General features: G+C 38.1%; 1 protein-coding gene across 1 annotated transcript in view; it reads right to left on the bottom strand.

Moving 5' to 3' along the window:
• The window catches only part of FRMD6 (FERM domain containing 6), a 101,094-nt gene that overhangs the window by 59,149 nt on the left and 21,343 nt on the right, over positions 1-20,602 (bottom strand). The window contains exon 2 of the mRNA XM_036752407.1: positions 6,301-6,552. Within this exon, the coding sequence (XP_036608302.1) occupies positions 6,301-6,399 (99 nt within the window). The 5' untranslated portion in view covers positions 6,400-6,552. The remainder of the gene's footprint in view (positions 1-6,300; positions 6,553-20,602) is intronic.

The following is a 20,602-nucleotide window of genomic DNA, read 5'->3' as shown; positions in this document are numbered from 1 at the left end:
CGTTTTCGCTGCCTGGCCATATTCCCAACCAACTAACTTGACCCTTGAGTTTTTCAGTGGGGTATGACTGCTTGTAGACTAACGAGTTCTATGTTCCACATTTGGGGGGGAGGTGTCAGCTCTGTCAGACCCGCACTACTCCTTCCCCAAGAACCCCCAGTCCAGACTGGGCTTAGATCTTCAGCAGGCTGTTGCACTCCTGCTTTGATCCGCCACTTAATTCCTCCCACCAGGTGGGCCTGGAGCCAGAAATAACAACAGCTGTAGCTGCCCCACCTCTGCTGCCCCCAGGGCTGGAAGCCGAACCGCGAACTCCTTCCACTCCTGCAGCTTTTCCCACTAACCTTCTCCGCAGTCTTTGGTGTTTGTGGGTCGAGGGGTCTGGTAACTGCCGCAGCTCACATATTCAGGGCGCTAGGGCCCCCTCCACCCGGCTTCTGGTCTGGATGGTCCACGCCGCTCAGGCTGGGCTCTGCTCCACTCCGTCCCCAACTCCCAGCTCCCAGCTCCGTGTGGAGTAGACCTCACCCAGAGACCATCCAGGCTGTCCTGGGCTGGAGCCATGCTTCCCTCTGCTTTTCTGTGGGTTCTGCCGTTCTAGAATTGGTTCAGAGCCATTTTTTATAGGTTTTTGGAGGGACTCAGGTAGGGAGCTCACTCTAGTCCCTGCTTACCAGCCGCCATCTTGGCTCCGCCCCAGAACTGCATGTTTGGAACTCAAAATCTACTATAAAGCAGTAGTCATCACACATATGGCATTAGTTAAATAGAGTGCTAGATTGATGGAACAGACCAGACAAGGGAGGACCAGCAACAAGGGATATTCAAAGCCTATGTTTGAAAAAAACTGAAAACACAAAACCTTTAGGATGAAGTCCCTATTTGATAAAAGCTATTGGGATAACTATGTCATGAGCAAAATTTAACAAAATGGTAAACCAGGGCATGTTGTAGTCATATAAAAAAATGCTCTAAATCACTACTGATTAGAGAAATGCAACTTAAAACACCTCACACCTATCAGACTGGCTAATATGACAAAACAGGAAAATGGTAAATATTGGAGAAGATGTGGAAAAATTGGAACATTAATGATGGAGTTGTGAACTAATCCAGCCATTCTGGAGAGTAATTTGAAATTATGCTTTGGGCTATAAAACTATGTTTACCTTTTGATCTACTAGGTCTGTATCCCAAAGAGATCATAAAAAAGGAAAGAGGATCCACATGTACAAAAATATTTATAGCAGGACTTTTTCTGGTGGCAAAGAAATGGCAATCAAGGGGATGCCCATCAATTGAGGAATGGCTGAACACGTTGTGGCATATGAATATAATGGAATACTATTGTTCCACAAGAAATGGTGGAGGAGGTAGATTTCCATAAAACCTAGAAACACTTGCATGAACTGATGCTGAGTGAAATGAGCAAAATCAGGAGAACATTGCACACAGTACCAGCAACACTGTGCAATGACCAACTCTGTTAGATTTAGTTGTTCTCAGCGATACAATGATGTGACAATTCCAAAAGACTCATGATGGAAAATGCTATACATATCCAGAGAAATAACTATAGTCTGAATTCAGACTGAAGCATACTATTTTCTATTTGTTTTTTTTTTCTTCTCTTTCTCTTTTTTCTTTCACATTCTTTCACAACAAGACTAATGTGGAAATATTTTTAGTATGACTGTACATGTACAGCCTATATCAGATTTCATGCTATCTTGGGGAGAGGGAAGGGGAAGAAGGAGGAAAAATTTTAGAACTCAAAATCTTATAAAAGTGAAGGTTAAAAACTAATAATAAATTCTTTAAAAAGTGGGTTTACACATCTATTGAAAGAAGACCACCTCTGACTCTAAGGAATGCTTTTTTGCAAATTCCAAGTTGCGCTCCAAGGTCTTTTTTTGTTTCCAAACCCAAGTTTTAATGCAGAAGATCTTCACAGCCTCAACATACATTTTACGGAAATAAATGCTGCTTATTAGAAGTTATACTTACTTATACATAATCTGAAAGGGGAAGGCATTAGCTGAGAAGTCCTTCTACAGAAGGTAGGATTAGAGCTGAGTGTCAAAGAATGCCAAAGAAGGTAAAAAGAGAAAGGAAGGAAGGAGAGGCATGAAGGAAAGCATGAAAGGCACAGAGATGGGATACAAAGAATCAAGGCAAAAGAAGTGGACTGGTATAGCTGGATCATGGAGTACATGAAAGGAGTAAAGATTGGAAAGACCTTTAAATGCCAGAGGATTTCATATTTGACCCTGGAAGTAAACAGGAAACCACTGGAGGAGGGGATCGAGGTTGGGGGGTGGGGGAGGAGAGTGGAAGTTGGCATTGAGAGGGGGAAGGATAACAGTGTTAGATCTACACTTCAGGAGAGATTAGAATTAGGGAGACCAGCCAGAAAGCTACTGCTTTAGTCTGGGTATTCTGTTATGAGGGTCTAAACTATGGTTGTAGTAAGGAGTGGAGATAAAGGGACACATACAAAAAACATTGTGAAGGCAGAAATGGCAAGATGTGGTAGTGGACTGGATATGTAGAGTGAGTGAAAGGTGTCAAAGATGACACAAAAACTGTAAGACTGGTTAAATGGGGAAAAAGTATTGATGATATAGTAATAAAGAGATTTAGAAGAGTTAAAGGTTTTCTGCAAACTCTCTAAGCCCTCAACATATAGGAATTGATTACTGCCTTCTTGATAGAAGGAGCTTTACTGGCCCTATACTTCATGTCCTACTTCCAGAGCTTTATAGGTATTTAACTGCCTAGGGCCTCTTTAATGGAGTTCTCTGACCTTCAAATTTCCCATTGAATTGCATGCTTAAGTGCCCTGAAGCTTTCTGGACTTTTATTTATTTAACATCTGGTTCCAATCTACTTTTCCAGAGCTGTTATACATTATTCCCCTTCACATACTATATGGTTTAGTCCAACTAGCCTTCTTACTGTTCCTCAAAAACAGCACTCCATTTCTCATTTCTGTATCTTTGTACAGGTACTCATCATGTCTAACATATATTTCCTTCTCACTTCTGTCTCTAAGAATCTCTAGTTTCCTTGAAGATTCAGCTTAAGCTTTATGTAGCCTGTTGTTGTCTGTTTGTACCTTGTATTTACTTTACACACATACAAGATACATCTCCACAGTTATATGGCACATACCTATGCCCACCCCCTTAATGCTGGTGCCTATCTCCCCTTAATATTGGTGATGTTGCTTTGTCGATTGTTTCTAAGTTATCCTGTATATAGAGACAGATACAGATACACACACATCTTTATACCTGTTTACATGATATCCACTCCATTAGACTGTGAACTCTACTTAAAGAGTAAGGACTGTCTTTTGGCTTGCTTTATATCCCTAGAGCTTAGTACAGTGTTAGGCACATAGTAAGTACTTAATAAATGCTTACTGACTGACCATACATACACACAACCACACACACAAAAATATATGCATGTGCAAACACACACCTACATACGTATATAAGTATATAACACACCGATACCTGTATGTATCCGTATATGTTGTCATTGTTCAGTTATGTCTTACATACCTATAACTATATAGGTATGTAATTATATAACACACCAAAACCTGAATGCATGTGTGTACACGTATATGTTACTGTTTAGTTGTGTTTGACTCTTCATGACCCTGTGGATTATAGTATGCCAATACTGGCCATGGGATTTTCTTGGCAAAGATACTGGAGTGGCCTGCCGTTTCATTCTCCAATGGATTAAGGCAAACAGAGGTCAAGTGACTTGCCCAGAGTCACAAAGCTAACAAGTGTTTCGGGAAGGATCTGACCTGGTCTAATGCTCCATCCACTGAGCCACCGAACTGCCTCTCTACGTATAATATATTTAAACCTATATATCTATATTACATAACCTATGCTTACATGCACAGCCACTTAGGTAATACATCTAAATATATATGTGCCTACATTTGTATCTATACTTAATACTTATGCCTATACACAAATATACATAAACACACCCCTGTCTACATCTATTCATCTCTCCAACTAATCACAAACCTAAACTCACACACATATATACAAAGGTGTGTGTATGTATGTATGTACACATATACACATGCTCTTCCAGAATGTAAATTCCTTAAGGACAGGGATTTTCATTTTTGTCTTTATATCACCACCACCTAACTCAGTATCTGATAGTAGGTACTTCATAAATATTTGTTGATTAAGTGACTTAAGTCCATGTCATAGGAGGTTCACTTGAAGGAACTGGGAATGTTTACCAGAAAAAACTTGGAATAACTGTCTTCTGTAAGAAGGATTAGACTGGTTCTGTTTGGCCCGAGAACCAGAAGCAATGGGTTAAAGTTGCAAAGAAGAAAATTTATAATTAATGTCAGTAAAAACTTTCTAACAGTTAGGACTGTCCAAAAGTAGAATGTGCTGCCTTGAGAGGTAGTTGGTGGATCCTTCTTCCTTGGAGGTCTTCAAGCTGAGAGAATTCCTTTTGGCTGTAGCTTGGACTAGATGGCATGTGTGTTTCCTTCCAACTCTCAAGTTCTGTGTTTATTACATTCCACACAAACTGCACTTTTATTTGCTATTTCTCAATCACATGTTCTGTACTCCATCCCTTTGCCTTTGCATAGACTTGTCTACATGCCTGGAACGTACCCTCCAATTATCCCTGCCCCTTAGAATCAGAGATCGTAGAATCATAAATGTAGAGCCACCCTCTCAAGTTAGAGAGGAGGAAACTAAGACTCACAGAGGTTATATGGCTTGCTCAAGATCTCTGGTAAAGTATTACATGTGCTAATGAGTAAGCATTTGAACTTGGGTCCTTTGACACGAGAGTCCATGCTCTTTCCACTAAACCATGGTGCTTCTTCTCCCTGGCTTTCTTCAGACTTCGTTCAAAAGCTACCTCCTACATAGAGCCTTTATTGATATCCTTCATTGACACATTATGTATCTTTCTTGAAATTACTTTGTATATATTTATCTGTGTACGTGTTGTTTGCACCCTACCCCCAACAAAATATGAACTCCTTTAAAGGCAGAGGCACTTTATTTTTTTTACTTTGGATTTTTACAGGCTTATAGTAAGTACTATATCCCTAGAATCTTAGAATAATTATATAATACATGTTTGTTTGACTTGAATTAAGTCGAGTTGCATTAAAAAAAGGCAGAAATGTAGAAAATAGGATAATAGTTATTTGTTTGAATTCATGTTTTCCTCTTCAAAATTGTGGAATGTGACTGTTATTTTTTAAAACTGAAACTACTGTTTCATCAGGGTAGGGAATTTCCTGGTCAGGAACATCCTCTACCTGCAAACTGGCATCTCTGCAATTAAGGAAGTGCTAAAGTTGCCAAAAATGAATAGAGCTTTTAAATGTTTGGGCAAAAATTGTGTTTATTTGTGAATCAGGAATACTTTTTATACTATGAAAATTACAGTTCCAATGAATAGGTCAGATTTTATTGCTAAGAAGGGAAACATAAGCAAAAAAATTTCATGAAATTATAGAGATTGTATATTAAGGGAAAAAAATAATTTAAATTACATTCTTTTAAATAAGTCTATAAAACATACTACATAAGCAGAAAAAAAATAACCAAAGTAAGACAAAGCTGCCTTTTTTCTCTTAATCATCTACTTCCAAAGTAATGGTAGAGAAAGCAAGGTGATAAGAGATAAATGTGACTTGTGTTTATTGTTAAAAATATGAAACTGAGGACAAAAATACACAAGAATCAAAGATAGAGTAAAATAGGATAGTGAATAGTAAATCATCACAATCAATTTACTTTGCTACTATCCAATACTACAAATAACTAAAAATGATCTACTGACTCAGAATCATATATTATCACTAAATTTTATATAATTTTACTATACTAGAGAGAAAAGTTTGATCAAGATTTAATATAATTTTAACATCAACAATAAAACATGAACGGCAAGCAATTATTAGGCCTTCAAGTTAGTGGATGACACTTTTCGATATCCACTTCAAGGGCAAACTTTTTTTTCATAAGATATAAGGTTTGCCTGAATTTTCTGGCTGCCAAGTTTAGCTGGGTAAAGTCAACAATCCCTAGATTATGAACTTAAACCATACCTTTTTGTTTATACTAAAGCACATATACTACATGGTGATCCCATAATGTTACCATATTAATAAATATAGTATCCTTATGTACTGACAAAATTTCCTATCATAAACCTGGGAGTTGTGGATGGAAAATAACACATTTATGAACTTCTAGTGTTAGGTTTACTCACATTTATGATGATATTCAGAGACTCATCATTTGGTAGAAAAATGCAAACACTTCTGCGGTCTTGCATGACTCTATTATTTTGGAAGTTCAATTTGTTCATTGTATTCCGGGCTTACTCTATTGGCTTAGAGTTGTGCTCTGAGACCTTGTAGATTCCACAGGTTCAGAGCACTCAGAAGGGAGCCAAATGTTACTCCTCATCACACACTTCACAGGACAGGAAAGGTGGCATCTGTCTCCAAAAGCATCACAGCTGAAAAGGAAATGAAGATACTGGTACAACAAGTATATAGTGGGAAAAGTAAAGAATTTAAACATAGTATCAACATTGTTGACTTTTCACAGTTATATGTTAAAAAGACAGATCTCATACGTATTAGTAATTCAGAACATGAATTTTAAGTCTCAAACTACTAAGTGCCTACTATGTGCTGCAGTGAATACAAAGAAAGTATAACATGGTCCTTCCCTTCAAGGAACTTAAAATCTAGTTGAGTGGTAAATTCAGTAGAGATGCCCAGGGAAAGGCTCATCATTGAGGGATATGTTCTAAGGCAGAAAAGGTAAGATTCGAATTAGACTTTGAAGGAAGGGTAGGAATTAGGTAGAAAGGAAAAAAGAAGGTGTTCAAGGCAAAGTGAACAGTATGAACACATGTACAGAAGAAGAATACACGAAGCATTGTGAAGAACGTGTGTACTCAGTCATCTTTGGCAACGCTACGATTAACAGTTGTAGCTACTTGGAAATGGGAGGGGGGAAAAAACCCTTTCCCTTCTTGACTTCAATCAGAGATGAGCCCCCAGTCAAGCTGACTCAACTGAAGAGGCATGTTTGTGATCATTAACAGGGTATGGTACCTTGATTCAAAACTGACAACAAGTAGTAAGATGGTAGGTATTTTTCACACCTGTTTCAAACAACCTCAAAAAGAAAACAGTGTCAAATCTAGGATAATTCAATCTACAGGATAAGACAGAAACAGTACAAGGTTTTTTTTATAAAAAAGATGCATGAAATAACATTGGACAACTTGGGGTTCTCACTCTGTGTTCCCATGTTTCACAGATAACATACAGGAGGCACTGGAGTTCTGGACTCTAGCCTCTGACAAGTTCACTCTTGATCTGGTCAGGCAGGAAACAGCTTCAAAGGGGTTAATAATAAGCTTTATTCTAGTCTAGTTTCTCTAACACAGTACTGCTGATAATAAGCACAAACTCCTACAGTATTCCCTAATCACCCTTCTCACAGGGGCCAGCAAAAAGGGGGGGCAATTACTGCTACATCTTGACGGGGTCAATTGGAACAAGCACAGCTCGTGCACTCTCCTAAATCCCCTCAAGCCTAAATGGGGGCCAGCTGAAGCAAGTACATGCATTCCTCTATGCATTACCCATGGGTTACCTGTGGATTCCCCATAGATTCCCCATGGATTCCTCAACACATTGACCAATGCCCACTTGTTTTATAGGGCACCAGACAATGAAGGCATCTTGCCAACATTAAGCTCACAAGTTAACTTTAGCAATATCATCATTCTGCGCAAGCATAGCAAATATCAATTATGAACCCCTGTATCTCATGGTGAAGCCTCAGTAGGACTGTCTGTCACTATGATTCTAAGAATTACTATCTAGGATCCTTAAAACTACTCTGGGATACTATCTAACACCTGAAAACTAGACATTCCCATGGCCATGGATGCTGAGAAACTAAACTCTAAAAGGATAACAGAATCCTCCTTACTGACATCCCACCCCAGGCCTTTATCACTTGTCAGACACAGCTAACAAAAGTAACCTGAAAGGGCTGTGTTTCAGGATAGAGGGATCCCTTCCTGTACCTCTAAGATAGGGCCTCAACCTGAAACCATTCCATATCTTGCAAGAGGAAGATGACACTGACTCTGTCTATCCATGTGAAGGAAAAAAAGAGTAACTGTGCTAGGAGAAACAGCACAAAACCAGCTAGAGGGGAAACTATAGGGGTTTCCATTCTTGAGGGAAAAGAAATTAGAAGTCTAATTAGGATCGGTCCTCTCTCCAAAGAATTCATTCTGGAAAAGGATACAAACTTGGCTTATACCCTCACTCACATCACTTTCCGAGAAGGCTGAGAGAATGGGATAGGTCCTTATGATTGGAGATACAGAATGACACAATACAGCTTCCTTCATAAATATTTCTAAGATTGTGACACTGCAGAAGAAGATCCATTTAAAACAAATGTTAAAATCAAGTCAAATCAAATTAAATTAAATCAAATTAAATTAATACACAAAGGTAGCAAAGATGACAAAAATAGAAATTTATCATTGTTGAAAGGGTTTCAGAAGGATAGGTACATTGAAATGCTACTGGGGAAACTACAAAGTCCAAATATTCTGGAAAGTAGTTTAGAAGTATACCCCAAAAGCCACTAAACTAGGCATAACCACTGACACAGCCTTACCATTACTAGGCTTACACAAAGTGACAAATAAAATACGTACGCAAAAATATTTGTAACAGAACTTTCTGCTGTAGTAAACAACTTGAAAAATGGGTATCCATAAATTACCCTTCTCCATCTTGACCCCATGGTGAACCAGTTCAACTCTAGTTGAAGAGGACTTCAGTCTCCTTTCCTTAAGTCCCTTCCCCCAACATCCTGTTACTGATATTACCCAATCACACCTCAAACCTATACTACTCACACCATCCCCTGCATTTACCCTACTCACACAGCTGAATGAAGATGGAGAAAAACACAAAACCATGCCGACTAGGTTCACTACAAATTATGTTACAAATGTGAACTGGGCTGCCACTATAGCAAGGCGATTCTTTTATACCTCCCTAATCAATGCATTATTCCCCTTACTACATTGGCTTTTCCAAAACTCCGTAGTTCCCACTCCCCCTACTCTCTGAGCCAAAAATCTTTCCTCGTATTTCAGTGAAAAAATTCAGGCCAATTCTCTAAGAACTCCTTCTTCTGCCCTGTTCATCTCACCTAACCCAGATGCCTGCTGCCATTACCTCCTTTACTCTTCTCTCATATGAAGAAGTGGCCCCTCTATGTGCCTAAGTGATCCCATTCCATCCCATCTTTTACATCAGACTGCCACCTCTATAATCTATTTCCTCACTAATGTCAATCTCTCCCTGTTTACTGGCTATTTCCTGATTGCCTATATACACGCTCATGTGTCCCTCTCTGTAAAAAAGCCTCCCTTGATCCATCCAATCCTGCTAGCAATTGTTCTTATCTCTCCTTTTGTGGCTAAAATCTCTGAGAAGACCATCTTTAACAGGTTTTTCCATTTCCTTTGCTCACTCTATTGTTTAACTCTAAAGTCTGACATCCAACTTAATCATTCCACTCAAACTGCTCCCTCCAAAGTTACCAAAGATGTTTTAAATTGTCAAATCTAATGGCCATTTCTCAGTTCTCATTCTTCTTGACCTCTCTGAAGCCTTTAAATACCCTCTTTTTCATTCTCTGTCAGTTTTCATGACACTGCTTTTACCTGGTTCTCCTTTTACCTGTCTCACAGTCATTTAAACTCGCCATGTGCAAAACTGGATTCATTACCTATTCCCAGCAAACCTCTCCTCTTCCTTTCTTATTATTGTAGCCACCAACCTCCCCTATTGTACCCACCAACCTCCCAATCACTTGTGCTCACAACCTAGGTGTCATTCTCAACTCCTCTCTGTCATCCGCCATATTGAATCAGTTGCCAAATTCCGTTTTTTTGATCTTTGTTTTGATCTCTAAAATATAACCACTTCTCTCTCTCTGCTGACACTGCCACCACTCTGGTACAGGCCTTAATCATCTCACCCCTAAATTACTGCAAGACCCTGCTAGTTGGTCTTCCTGCCTCAAGTTTCTTCTCACTCCAGTCTACCCTTGACTTTGCTGTCAAACTGATCTTTCTTAAGCACGGGTCTGACCATGTCACACCTTCACACATACTGATTAAATAAACTTCAGTGGCTCTGAGTGGAATGCTGAAATAGTGAAGTCCCTTCAGTATGGTATTGAATAGAATATTGAAATAGTGAAGCCCCCCCCCCTCAGTGTGGGACAAGACCATACCTCTCCTACCATCCACCCCCACCCTGCACCCCTTCTATATTTTTAGAAACTGCTCTGCTGAGAAAGTAGAGATAAGAAATTACATCAGTACAGACACATGCAAGGTCCTGTTTATCTAGCTTTTACTCTCTTTTTGCTGAATACTAGTCTCTGGTCTCTGGCCTGTCTTTTTGTTCTTTGTTCTCTGTTGCTGGGAAAAAATTCTGCATTTAGAATATGAGCTCCAAACCCAGTCAATGGGAAGAGGAGCCAGTAGGGGATGGGGGAACTCTGCATTAGGGTCTTGCTTTGAGCTATATGCCCCCCCCCCAAACACACACATACTGGCATCATCTTGGGCCACGCTAGGGTGTGTCCCTTCTCATGAGAAAGAAATAATAAACTCCTTTTTGCCTTTTCTCAAGAACAGTCTCTGTTTATTTTTAATGTGAGTAGTGGTCTCAGACCCACACAGCTCTATACCTCTAGGTATGAATACTGAATTCTCTGTTTGGTCTTTAAATCCCTTCATAACCTGGATCCTGCATACCTTTCCAATCTTCTTATACTTTACTCACCACCCCCATTCCCCCCATACTCTGTGATACAGTTACACTGGCTTCCTTGGTATTCCTCACATGCATAACACTTTGAACTGAGTGTTTTCACTGTCTGTCCCCTCATGTTTGTAACTCTCTCTTCTCATCATCTCTATCTTCTGGTTTCCTTCAACTTTCAACCAACTAATGTTTCTCACCTCCTGCCAGAACACTTCCCAGATCCTTTTAACTGTCTTCCCTCTAAGATCACCCTCAATTTTATTCTGTATATATCTTGTTTGTTGATAGTTGTTTACATGAGGACTGGGACTGACCACTGACACTTTTTCTCTTTTTTTTGTATCTCCAATGCTTAGTACAGCTCCTGTCTCATAGGAGGCACTTAATAAATGCTTGTTGACTATTAGTAAGGAGTCTACAAGAAAATATAAAAAATTTTATCTCCTATGATGAACCTGGATGTATGCCAAGAAAAGATATTGCAACACTATGAATACTATAATACACCATAATCATACATTTAAAAATTTAAATAAATCACAAAATCATTGACAGATGTAGAAAAAACTTGATAAAATATTTATGTTTAAAAACACTAGAAAGCATAAGAATAAATGAACATTTCTTCAAAATGGTAAACAACCTAAAAGCAAGACTCAGTATTATCTATAATGGAGAAACATTTTTTTCCATTTTCTTCTTTTTTATAGTTTTACAGTTTATTTTAACATTCATTTTTTAAAATGTTGAGTTCCAAATTCTCTTCCTCCCTGTAATTCCTTCCCCACCCACTGAGAAGGCAACCAATATGATATTAATTATAGATGAGAAATAATGCAAAACATATTTCCATATTAGCCTATGTTGAACGGTGTGGTGGGGGGGGCCGGCGGCAAGAAAAATAAAGTTAAAAAAGCATGCCTCAATCTGCACTCAGAGTTCATTAGTTATCTTTGTAGGTAGACAGCATTTTTCATCATGAGTTCTTTGAATTGTCTTGGATCACAATACTGATTAAAGTACCTAAATCTTTCACAGATGATCGTTATTATAATATAGCTGTTGCTGCATAAATCGTTCTCCTGGCTCTACTCTATTTTGTATCAGCTTATTTAAGTCTTCCCAGGTTTTTCTGAGATGATCCCCCTCATCATTTCTTATAGCATTCCATCACCATCATATGATTGATGGGCATTCTCCCAATTTCCAACTCACTGCCACCAGAAAAAGAACCGCTAAATTAAAAAAGCTGAGGTATTACATCATACCTATCAGATTGGCTAACATGGCAAAAGAGGAAAATGATAAATGTTGAAGATGTGGGAAAATTGGAACACTAACGCAGTTGCTGGACTTGTGAAGTGATCAAATCATTCTGGAGAGCAATTTGGAACTATGCCCAAAGGGCTATAAAACTGTATACCCTTTCATCCAGGTCTGTACCCCAAAGAGATGTACAAAAATATTTATAGCAGCTCTTTTGTGGGGGCAAAGAATTGGAAACCAAGGGGATGCCCGTTAACTGGGGAATGGCTGAACAAGCTGTAGTATATGAATGTAATGGAACACTATTGTTCCATAAGAAATGGTGAGCAGGCAGATTTCAGAAAAACCTGTAAAGACTTGAATGAACTGATGTTGAGTGAACTGAGCTTCAGAACCAGGAGAACATTATACACAGTAACACTGTGCAATGATGAACTTTGTTAGTCTTAGCTCTTCTCAGCAATGCGATGATCTACGACAATTTCAAAAGACTCATGATGGAAAAGGCTATACACATCCAGAGAAAGAATCACGGAGTCTGAGGCATATTATTTTTTTTTCTCTCTCATGGCTTTTCCCTTTTGTTCGGGTTCTTCTTTCACATGACTAATATGGAAATATTTAATATGACTGTACATGTATAGTCTATATCAGATTGCATGATGTCTTGTGGAAGAGGAAGGGGAGGAAAATCTAGAACACAAAATCTTATAAAAGCGAATGTTGAGAACTAATAAAAAATAAATAGATAAGAGGTGCTAAAAATATATTTGTACATATAGGTCACTTTCTTTATTTCTGTGTTCTCTTTGGAATACAGATGTAGTAGTAGTACTGCTAGGTCAAAGGGTATGCACAGTTTTACAGCCCTTTGGGCATAGTTCCAAACTGCTCTCCAGGACAGTTTGACTAGTTCACAATTCCACCCATTAATATACCTATTTTTCCATGCTCCCTCATCCCCTCTAACATTTATTGTTTTTCCTTCTCTGTCATTTAGCTAACTGACTGGTGTGAGATGGTACCTCAAAGCAGTTTTAATTTGCATTTCTCTAATCAATTGCAATTTAGAGCATTTTTTCATATGACTATTGATAGCTTTGGTTTCTTCTTCTGAAAACTGCCCATTCATATCCTTTGACCATTTATCATTTGGGGAATGGCATTAGGGGCTTTTCCAATAAGATCCAGAGTACAGCAAGACTATCCAATGCTATTATTTAATATAGTTCTAAAAATACTCCCTATTATGGGAAATTTGAAAACGAAATTGAGAAAAATAAGTACAGGCTAAGAGGAAACAAAATCATCAACATATTCAAATATTCACTGAAATAATATCAGTAAAGTGGCAGAACATAAAGTAAACCCATAAAAAATGATCAGTCTTTCTGTATATTACTTTTTTTTAATAGCAGGAAGTGATAGAAAACAACCAGGGTCAAAAGAAATGCAGAATGTATAAAGTATCTAAAAGTCTACAAAAGACACTCAGAACATACGACTATAGCAAAATACAGAAATAGAGGACTTAATTGGAAAGATATTAACTTCACATTCAAGCCACAAATAATAATAAATATATTCAAATTATAATAAAAATTTAAATACCATCTAAATTAAGTTAGAAATTTATTGCCATACCAATCAAACTACCAAAACAAAATCATAGTGAAATTATCCAAAGACATTACTAAGTCAATCTGGAGGAACAAAAGGTCAACGATTTAAAAAAAAAAAAGTAGCAGTACCAGATCTTAAAACATATTACAAAGTAACAATCACCAAAACTATTTGATACGTGTTAAAATTTAGTAAAGTTGATCAATAGAACCAATTGGGTAAATAAGACCCAAAAGGAATCAAACACAGTAACATAATGTTCAATAAAACCAAGGACACAGAAGACTGGGGTAAATAACTATCTGAGAAAAACTTCAAGAAATCAGTCCAGCAGAAATTAGGTTTATGCCAAAATCTTATACTATCTATTATAATATACTTTAAATAGAATCATATGTAATACCATATACTTTGTACAACTACAGCTAAGAAAAGAACACTTACTTAAAGACAGATGACCATAAAAGACAAAATGTACAATTTTGATCACATAAAAAACAGCTTCTTCATAAGCAAAGTTATTATTTAAGAGAAATCACTGGGAAAAATATCCATAGCAAATTTCTTTGATAAAATTCTAACATCTAGGACAAATAAATCTAATAATCAGAATAAAGTTCTAATATCCAGGATATAAGTAATTCATAGAAAAAATAATACATACAAGAATAAGAGTAACCATAAGTAAGATAAATGGTCAAAAGATAAAAACTTATTTCTCAAAAGAGATGTAAGGTACCTATTTCAATATGCTCCAAATCAGTAATAATGGGAGAAACGCAAATTAAAACAACTACCTTATACTAATCAGATTGGCAAAGATAATGACAAAAACAGAAAGCGTTAGATAGGTTGGTCATAAAAGCATAAAAGTATATGGTTGGTGAAGTTGTGTATTTGGTTCAACCATTTTTGAAAACAATTTGGAATTAGACCAAAAAGTTGACTAAACTGTGCCTCCTCTTTGACCCAGAGATTATGCTCATACTCAATGAAATCAAAGACAGAAAGGTTCCCTATGCATAAGAATATTTATAGTGCAACTTTCCATTATAGCAAAAATCATTGGGTGGAGGGTAGAAGACTCCATAAATTGGAGAAAGGCTAAATAAATTGCACTATGAGACTAAGGAAATTTTGCTGTATAGAATTTTATAAGTGAATATGATAAGATTCAGAAAAGAAAACAGGCAAAGGAGAACAAAACACAACAATAACCAAAAATAGGGGAATAACTCTGAAAGACCTCAGAACTAAAGCATGGACCAAATGTGACTTCAAAAGGGTAAGAAAAAAAACACTACCTTCTACCCTCAGGTATAAGTGGTAAGACTACAGGTACAAAATCAGACATGTATTCTCACAGAGGACCAAAAGGTTGCTTTGTTTTGCTTCACCATAGATATAGATATAAGCTTATAAGGGAGTGCTTCTATTTGTTCTCTTAAACATCAGTAAAGCATATTAAAAGACGAACACAAGATACAGAGGGGAGGTGGAAAAGGTGACACAAGGAATCTATTATTGCATTCTTAAGCTTATTTTAAAAAATCAGACCTTATTAATAACAGAATAGATGGCTAAAAAACAATTATTGCCTGATATGCCTACTTCTCCAAACTAAACAGAATCTTTATGAAAGTCATGTACACATGAATCAAGTGCATCTTTGTAGATAAAAGATGCAAGGCAATCTTTTACACCTCCCTAACCATCTCTCACCACAGTGGTTCTTTGAAATCTTTTCACCTCTCCTCAAAACTCCATGGCTCCTCTTTGTCACTCAGCCAAGAATTTTGCTTGATATTTTACTTAAAAATTGAAGCCACTCACCTAGAGCTCCCTCTTCTCCTCTCTTCCACATCTCAAATAACCCAGATGTCTTCTGTTACCATCTGAGCCTTCATTCCTGTCTCACATAGTCAAGTGGCCCTTCTCCTTGCCAAGGCAAACCCCTTTAAAAGCATAAATGATCCCATCTTCTTCAGGAGATTTCCCTCTATCATCCTCTCTCACTAAAATTCTCTCCTTGTCTACTGGCTACTTTCTTACTATCTACGATTATAACTACATCTTCCACATTCACCTACAAAAAATCCTTACTTCATCCAATCATCAATTATCTATCCATCCATCTGTCCATCCATCCATCCATCCATCCATCCGTCAGATATTGTCTTGTCATCTCTCCTCCCTATAGTGGCTAGAATCCCTGAGGTCGACTTCCTTTTCTCTCACTCAACTCTCTACTGACCTTCAGTCTCACATCACCAACTGCCTATTGGACATATCGAACGGGAAATCTTAAATTCAACACATCCAAAACTGAACTCATTCTCTTTCCCTCTAAACCCTGGCCCCTTCCAAACTTCCCTATTGTGAAGGGTACTACTATCCTCCCAAAAACTCAGGCTAAAAATCCAGGTGTCATCCTTAGCTCCTCACACTCTCTCAATCCTCTATATTCAGTATCTTGCTAAGGCCTATCAACCTGTGGGACACCCACAGTTAGTGGACCTGACCTTTATTAACACTCTCAAATATACTTTTCCTCTGAAAGTACCACCTTTCTGATGTCCTCATTACCTCATGCTTGTACTATCACTGCAATAGCCTGCTGGCTGGTCTCCCTGACACAAGTCTCTCCCCTTTAGTCTATATCTTCCATTCAACTGTCAAAGTGATCTTCCTGAAATGAATAAATGGATTACCACATCACTTTCCTACTTAATAAATTCCAGTGGATACCTCAGGACCAAATATAAAATTCTGTTTCATATTCAAAGTCTGTCATAACCTGCCCGATACACACGTTTCCAGTATTCTTTCTCCTTACTCCCCTCCATGTACTCTCAATGACACCGGCCTCCTTACTGTTCATTAAAGAGGACACTACCTCCTGTCTCTGGGCATTTTCATTTGCCCTCCCCATACCTCATACTTGGAATGTTCTCCTTCCTCATCTCCACTCCCTGGCTTCCTTTAAGTCCAGCTAAAATCTTATCTTCTATCTGAAACCTTTCCTGATCCCCTTTGTTTCTAGTGTCTTAACTAATTTCTTTCTTAGAGTTTGCAGCTTAGGGTTTTGTTCTGTTTTTTTCCTCTTAAGGTGATCAGTGGATTCTTTCTATTTGTTTTCTGTTCAGAAGTTATGGATAGAGAGGGGGCAGAGCAAATATGGCAGAGTAGAAGCAAAGACCTGACTGAGCTCTCCCCTCCAATCCTCTTGAAACGCCTGTAAAATATGACTCAAAACAAATTCTAGAGCAGCAAAAGCCACAAAATGACAGAATGGAGCAGATTTCCAGCCGAAGACAATCTGGAAGGCCGACAGGGAGGATCTATCACACAGTGCTTGAGCAGAGCACAGCTCACACTGGGCTCGGAGTAGACCTCAGGGCACTAAATCACTGGCAGCTGCAGCAGTTGACAGATTTCTTAACCCACAAACGCCAAAGATGGCTTCAAAGATCAGTGGGAAAGCTCTCTTACCCGGATGAGAGAGGAGCTAGGGACAGGGACAGCCACAGCCTCAGTCCCCGGGCAGTGGTAGCCACTGCCTCAGCTGTGGCTGCTTCTGGAGTTCTTGGCCTACACATGGTGAGAGAATCAAGTGGCTGATCTGGGTCAGAGTCCTGAGGTGAGGAGGAGCACTGGCATGGCTGAGCTGGTGGCAGTTCCAGGGCAGAAAAGAGTGCCTGTGGTTGGTTACTCATGGACCAGAGCACAGGCAAAGAGAAGAGTAAAGCCCTCTCTTTTGATCATACCACTTTGGAGGAACTGAGAATTTACAAGTCCCTAGAGATATCTCTGAAAACAGCTGCATGATTAGAATTGGGCAAGTAGAAGCTAATGACTCTATGAGACATCAAGGATCAGTGAAACAAATTCTAAAGAATGAAAAAATAGAAGAAAATGTGAAATATTTGATTGGAAAAACAACTGACCTGGAAAACAGATACAGGAGAAACAGTCTAAGAATTATTGGTCTACCAGAAAGCCACAATGAAAAAAGGAGTCTGGACGGTATTTTCCAAGAAATCACCAAGAATAACTGCCCTGAGGTCCTAGAACCAGAGAGTAAAATAGTCATTGAACAAATCCACCTATCACCCCTTGAAAGAGATCCCAAATTGAAAACTCCAAGAAATATAGCCAAATTCCAGAATTATCAGGTCAAGGAGAAAATACTTCAAGCAGCCAGAAACAATTCAAATATCATGGAACCACAGTCAGGATCATGCAGGATCTTTCAGCTTCTACATTAAATGACAGGAGAAATTTGAATATGACATTTTGAAAGGCAAAGGAACTTGGACTACAACCAAGGATCAACTACCCACAAAAACTGAGCATAATTTTCCAGGCAAGGAGACTGATATTCAATGAAATAAGGGAATTCCAGACCTTCCTGAAGAAAAGGCCGGAGCTCAATGGAAAATGTGATCTTCAAATACAAAACTCAAGAGAGACATAAAAAGGTAAACAGGGGGGAAAATCCCTTGTTAATCAATAAGGCAAATTATTTACATCCTTATATAGGATTATATTGTTTTATTTATGTTTTATATATATATATATGTATATATATGTCAATCTTGAGAATAGTACATTTATGACAATTGAAAGGGATATACATAGACTGTGGGTGTCAGTATAAAATAACTGATATAATGATAAAAAACACAATTAAGATATATAAAAGGATGGTTCTGGGAGAAGAGGTAGTAGAAAAGGGTAAATTACACCACATGAAAAGGCACAAAAACACATTATAGTAGAAGGAAAGAAGGGAGGGAGAAGGGCAGTATTTGAGCTTTACTCTCATCAGATTTGGTTCAAGAAGGGAATAACATACTCTGATAAGTATAGAAATCAAACCTGTCCTACAGGTAGTAGGAAGAGAAAGGGGAAAGAAAAGGGAGGGGATAGACAGAGGCAGCAAGAGGAAAAAGGTAAGATAAGGGAGGTGAATCAAGAGGGAGGGTAAACTGAGGAAGGCAGTGGTCAAAAGCAAAACTCTTTTGAGGAGTGGAAGGGAGAAGAGAGAAATAACAGCATAAAGAAGGGGGAAATAGGATGGAGAAAAAGACACAGATAGTAATCATAATAGTAAATGTGAATGGGATGAACTCTCCCATAAAATGGAGTAGGATAGCAGAATGGATTAAAAACCATAATCCTACAATACGTTGTTTACAAGAAACATCTGAAATAGGGGGATACACACAGGGTAAAGGTAAAAGACTGGAGTAGAATATATTGTGCTTCAGATAAAGTAAAAAAAGTAGGGGTAATCTCAGACAAAGCAAAAACAAAGACAGATCCAATTAAAAGAGATAAGGAAGGACACTATATCCTGCTAAAAGGCACCATAGACAATGAAGCAACAGAGTGGTGGGTAAGTGGAATAGTTTAGGTACACAAGACACAGCAGTCAATGACTATAGCCATCTACTCTTTGATAAACCCAGAGAGTCCAATTTCTGGTTTAAGATTTCACTATTTCACCAAAACTGCTGGGAAAATTGGAAAACGGTACAGCAGAAACTGGGCATAGACCAATATCTTACACCGTATACCAAAAAAAGTCAAAATGGGTTCATGATTTAGGAATAAAGGCTGATACTGTAAGCAATTTAGGAGAGCAAGGAATAGCTTACCTATCAGATTTATGGGAAAGGAAGAATTAATGACACAACAAGAGATAGAGAGCACTACAAAATGCAAAATGGAAAATTCTGATTATGTTAAATTGAAAAGTTTTTGCATAAAAGCCAATGCAACAAAGATTAGGAGGGAAGCAGAAAACTGGGAGAAAATCTTTACAACTAGTGTCTCTGATAAAGGCCTCATCTCTAAAACATACAGGGAACTGAGCCAAATTTATAGGAATACAAGTCATTTCCCAGTTGAGAAATGGTCAAAGGATATGAACAGGCAGTTTTCAGAGGAAGAAATTAAAGATATCTATAGGCATATGAGAAAATGCTCTAAATCACCATTGATGAGAGAAATGCAAATCAAAACAACTCTTAGCTACCACATCTCTTCTGTCAGGTTGACTAACATGACAAAACAGGAAAATGATAAATGCTGGAGAGGATGTAGGAAAATTGGAACACTGTTACATTGCTGGTGGAGTTGTGAACTGATCCAGCCATTCTGGAGAGCAATTCAGAACTATGGCCAAAGGGCTACAAAAATATTCATACCCTTTGACCCAGCAATACCACTTCTACGGTTGTATCCCAAAGAGATTGCACAAGTGGGAGATGGACCTGTATGTACAAAAATATTTATAGCAGCTCTTTTTCTGGTGGCAAAGAATTGGAAATCAAGGGGATTCTCATCAGTTGGGGAATGGCTAAACAAGCTGTGGTAAATGAAGGTAATGGAATACTATTGTGCTATAAGAAATGGGGAAGATACAGATTTCATAATAACCTGGAAAGACCTACATGATATGATGCTGAGAGCAAAGCAGAACCAGGAGAACATTGTATACAACCACAGAGATATTGATTCTGTGATGACTAATTTTGATAGACTTGGCTCTTCTCAGCAATTCAAGGTTCAAAGACAACTCCAAAGGATTCATGATAGAAAGAGTTATCTACATCCAGAGAAAGAACTATAGAGTCTGAATGCAGATTGAGGCAAACTATTTGCTCTCTCTTTTTTTTTTTCGGTTTTGTTTCTTCTTTCCCATGATTCATTCCATTGGTCATAATTCTTTACAACTTGACTACTGTGTAAATAAGTTTAATGCAAAGGTATATGTAG

Source organism: Trichosurus vulpecula, chromosome 3 (genome assembly GCF_011100635.1).
Source record: "Trichosurus vulpecula isolate mTriVul1 chromosome 3, mTriVul1.pri, whole genome shotgun sequence".
Classification (NCBI taxonomy): domain Eukaryota; kingdom Metazoa; phylum Chordata; class Mammalia; order Diprotodontia; family Phalangeridae; genus Trichosurus; species Trichosurus vulpecula.
Note: the sequence above shows the minus strand (reverse complement) of the source record. Positions and strands in the feature narration are given on the sequence as shown.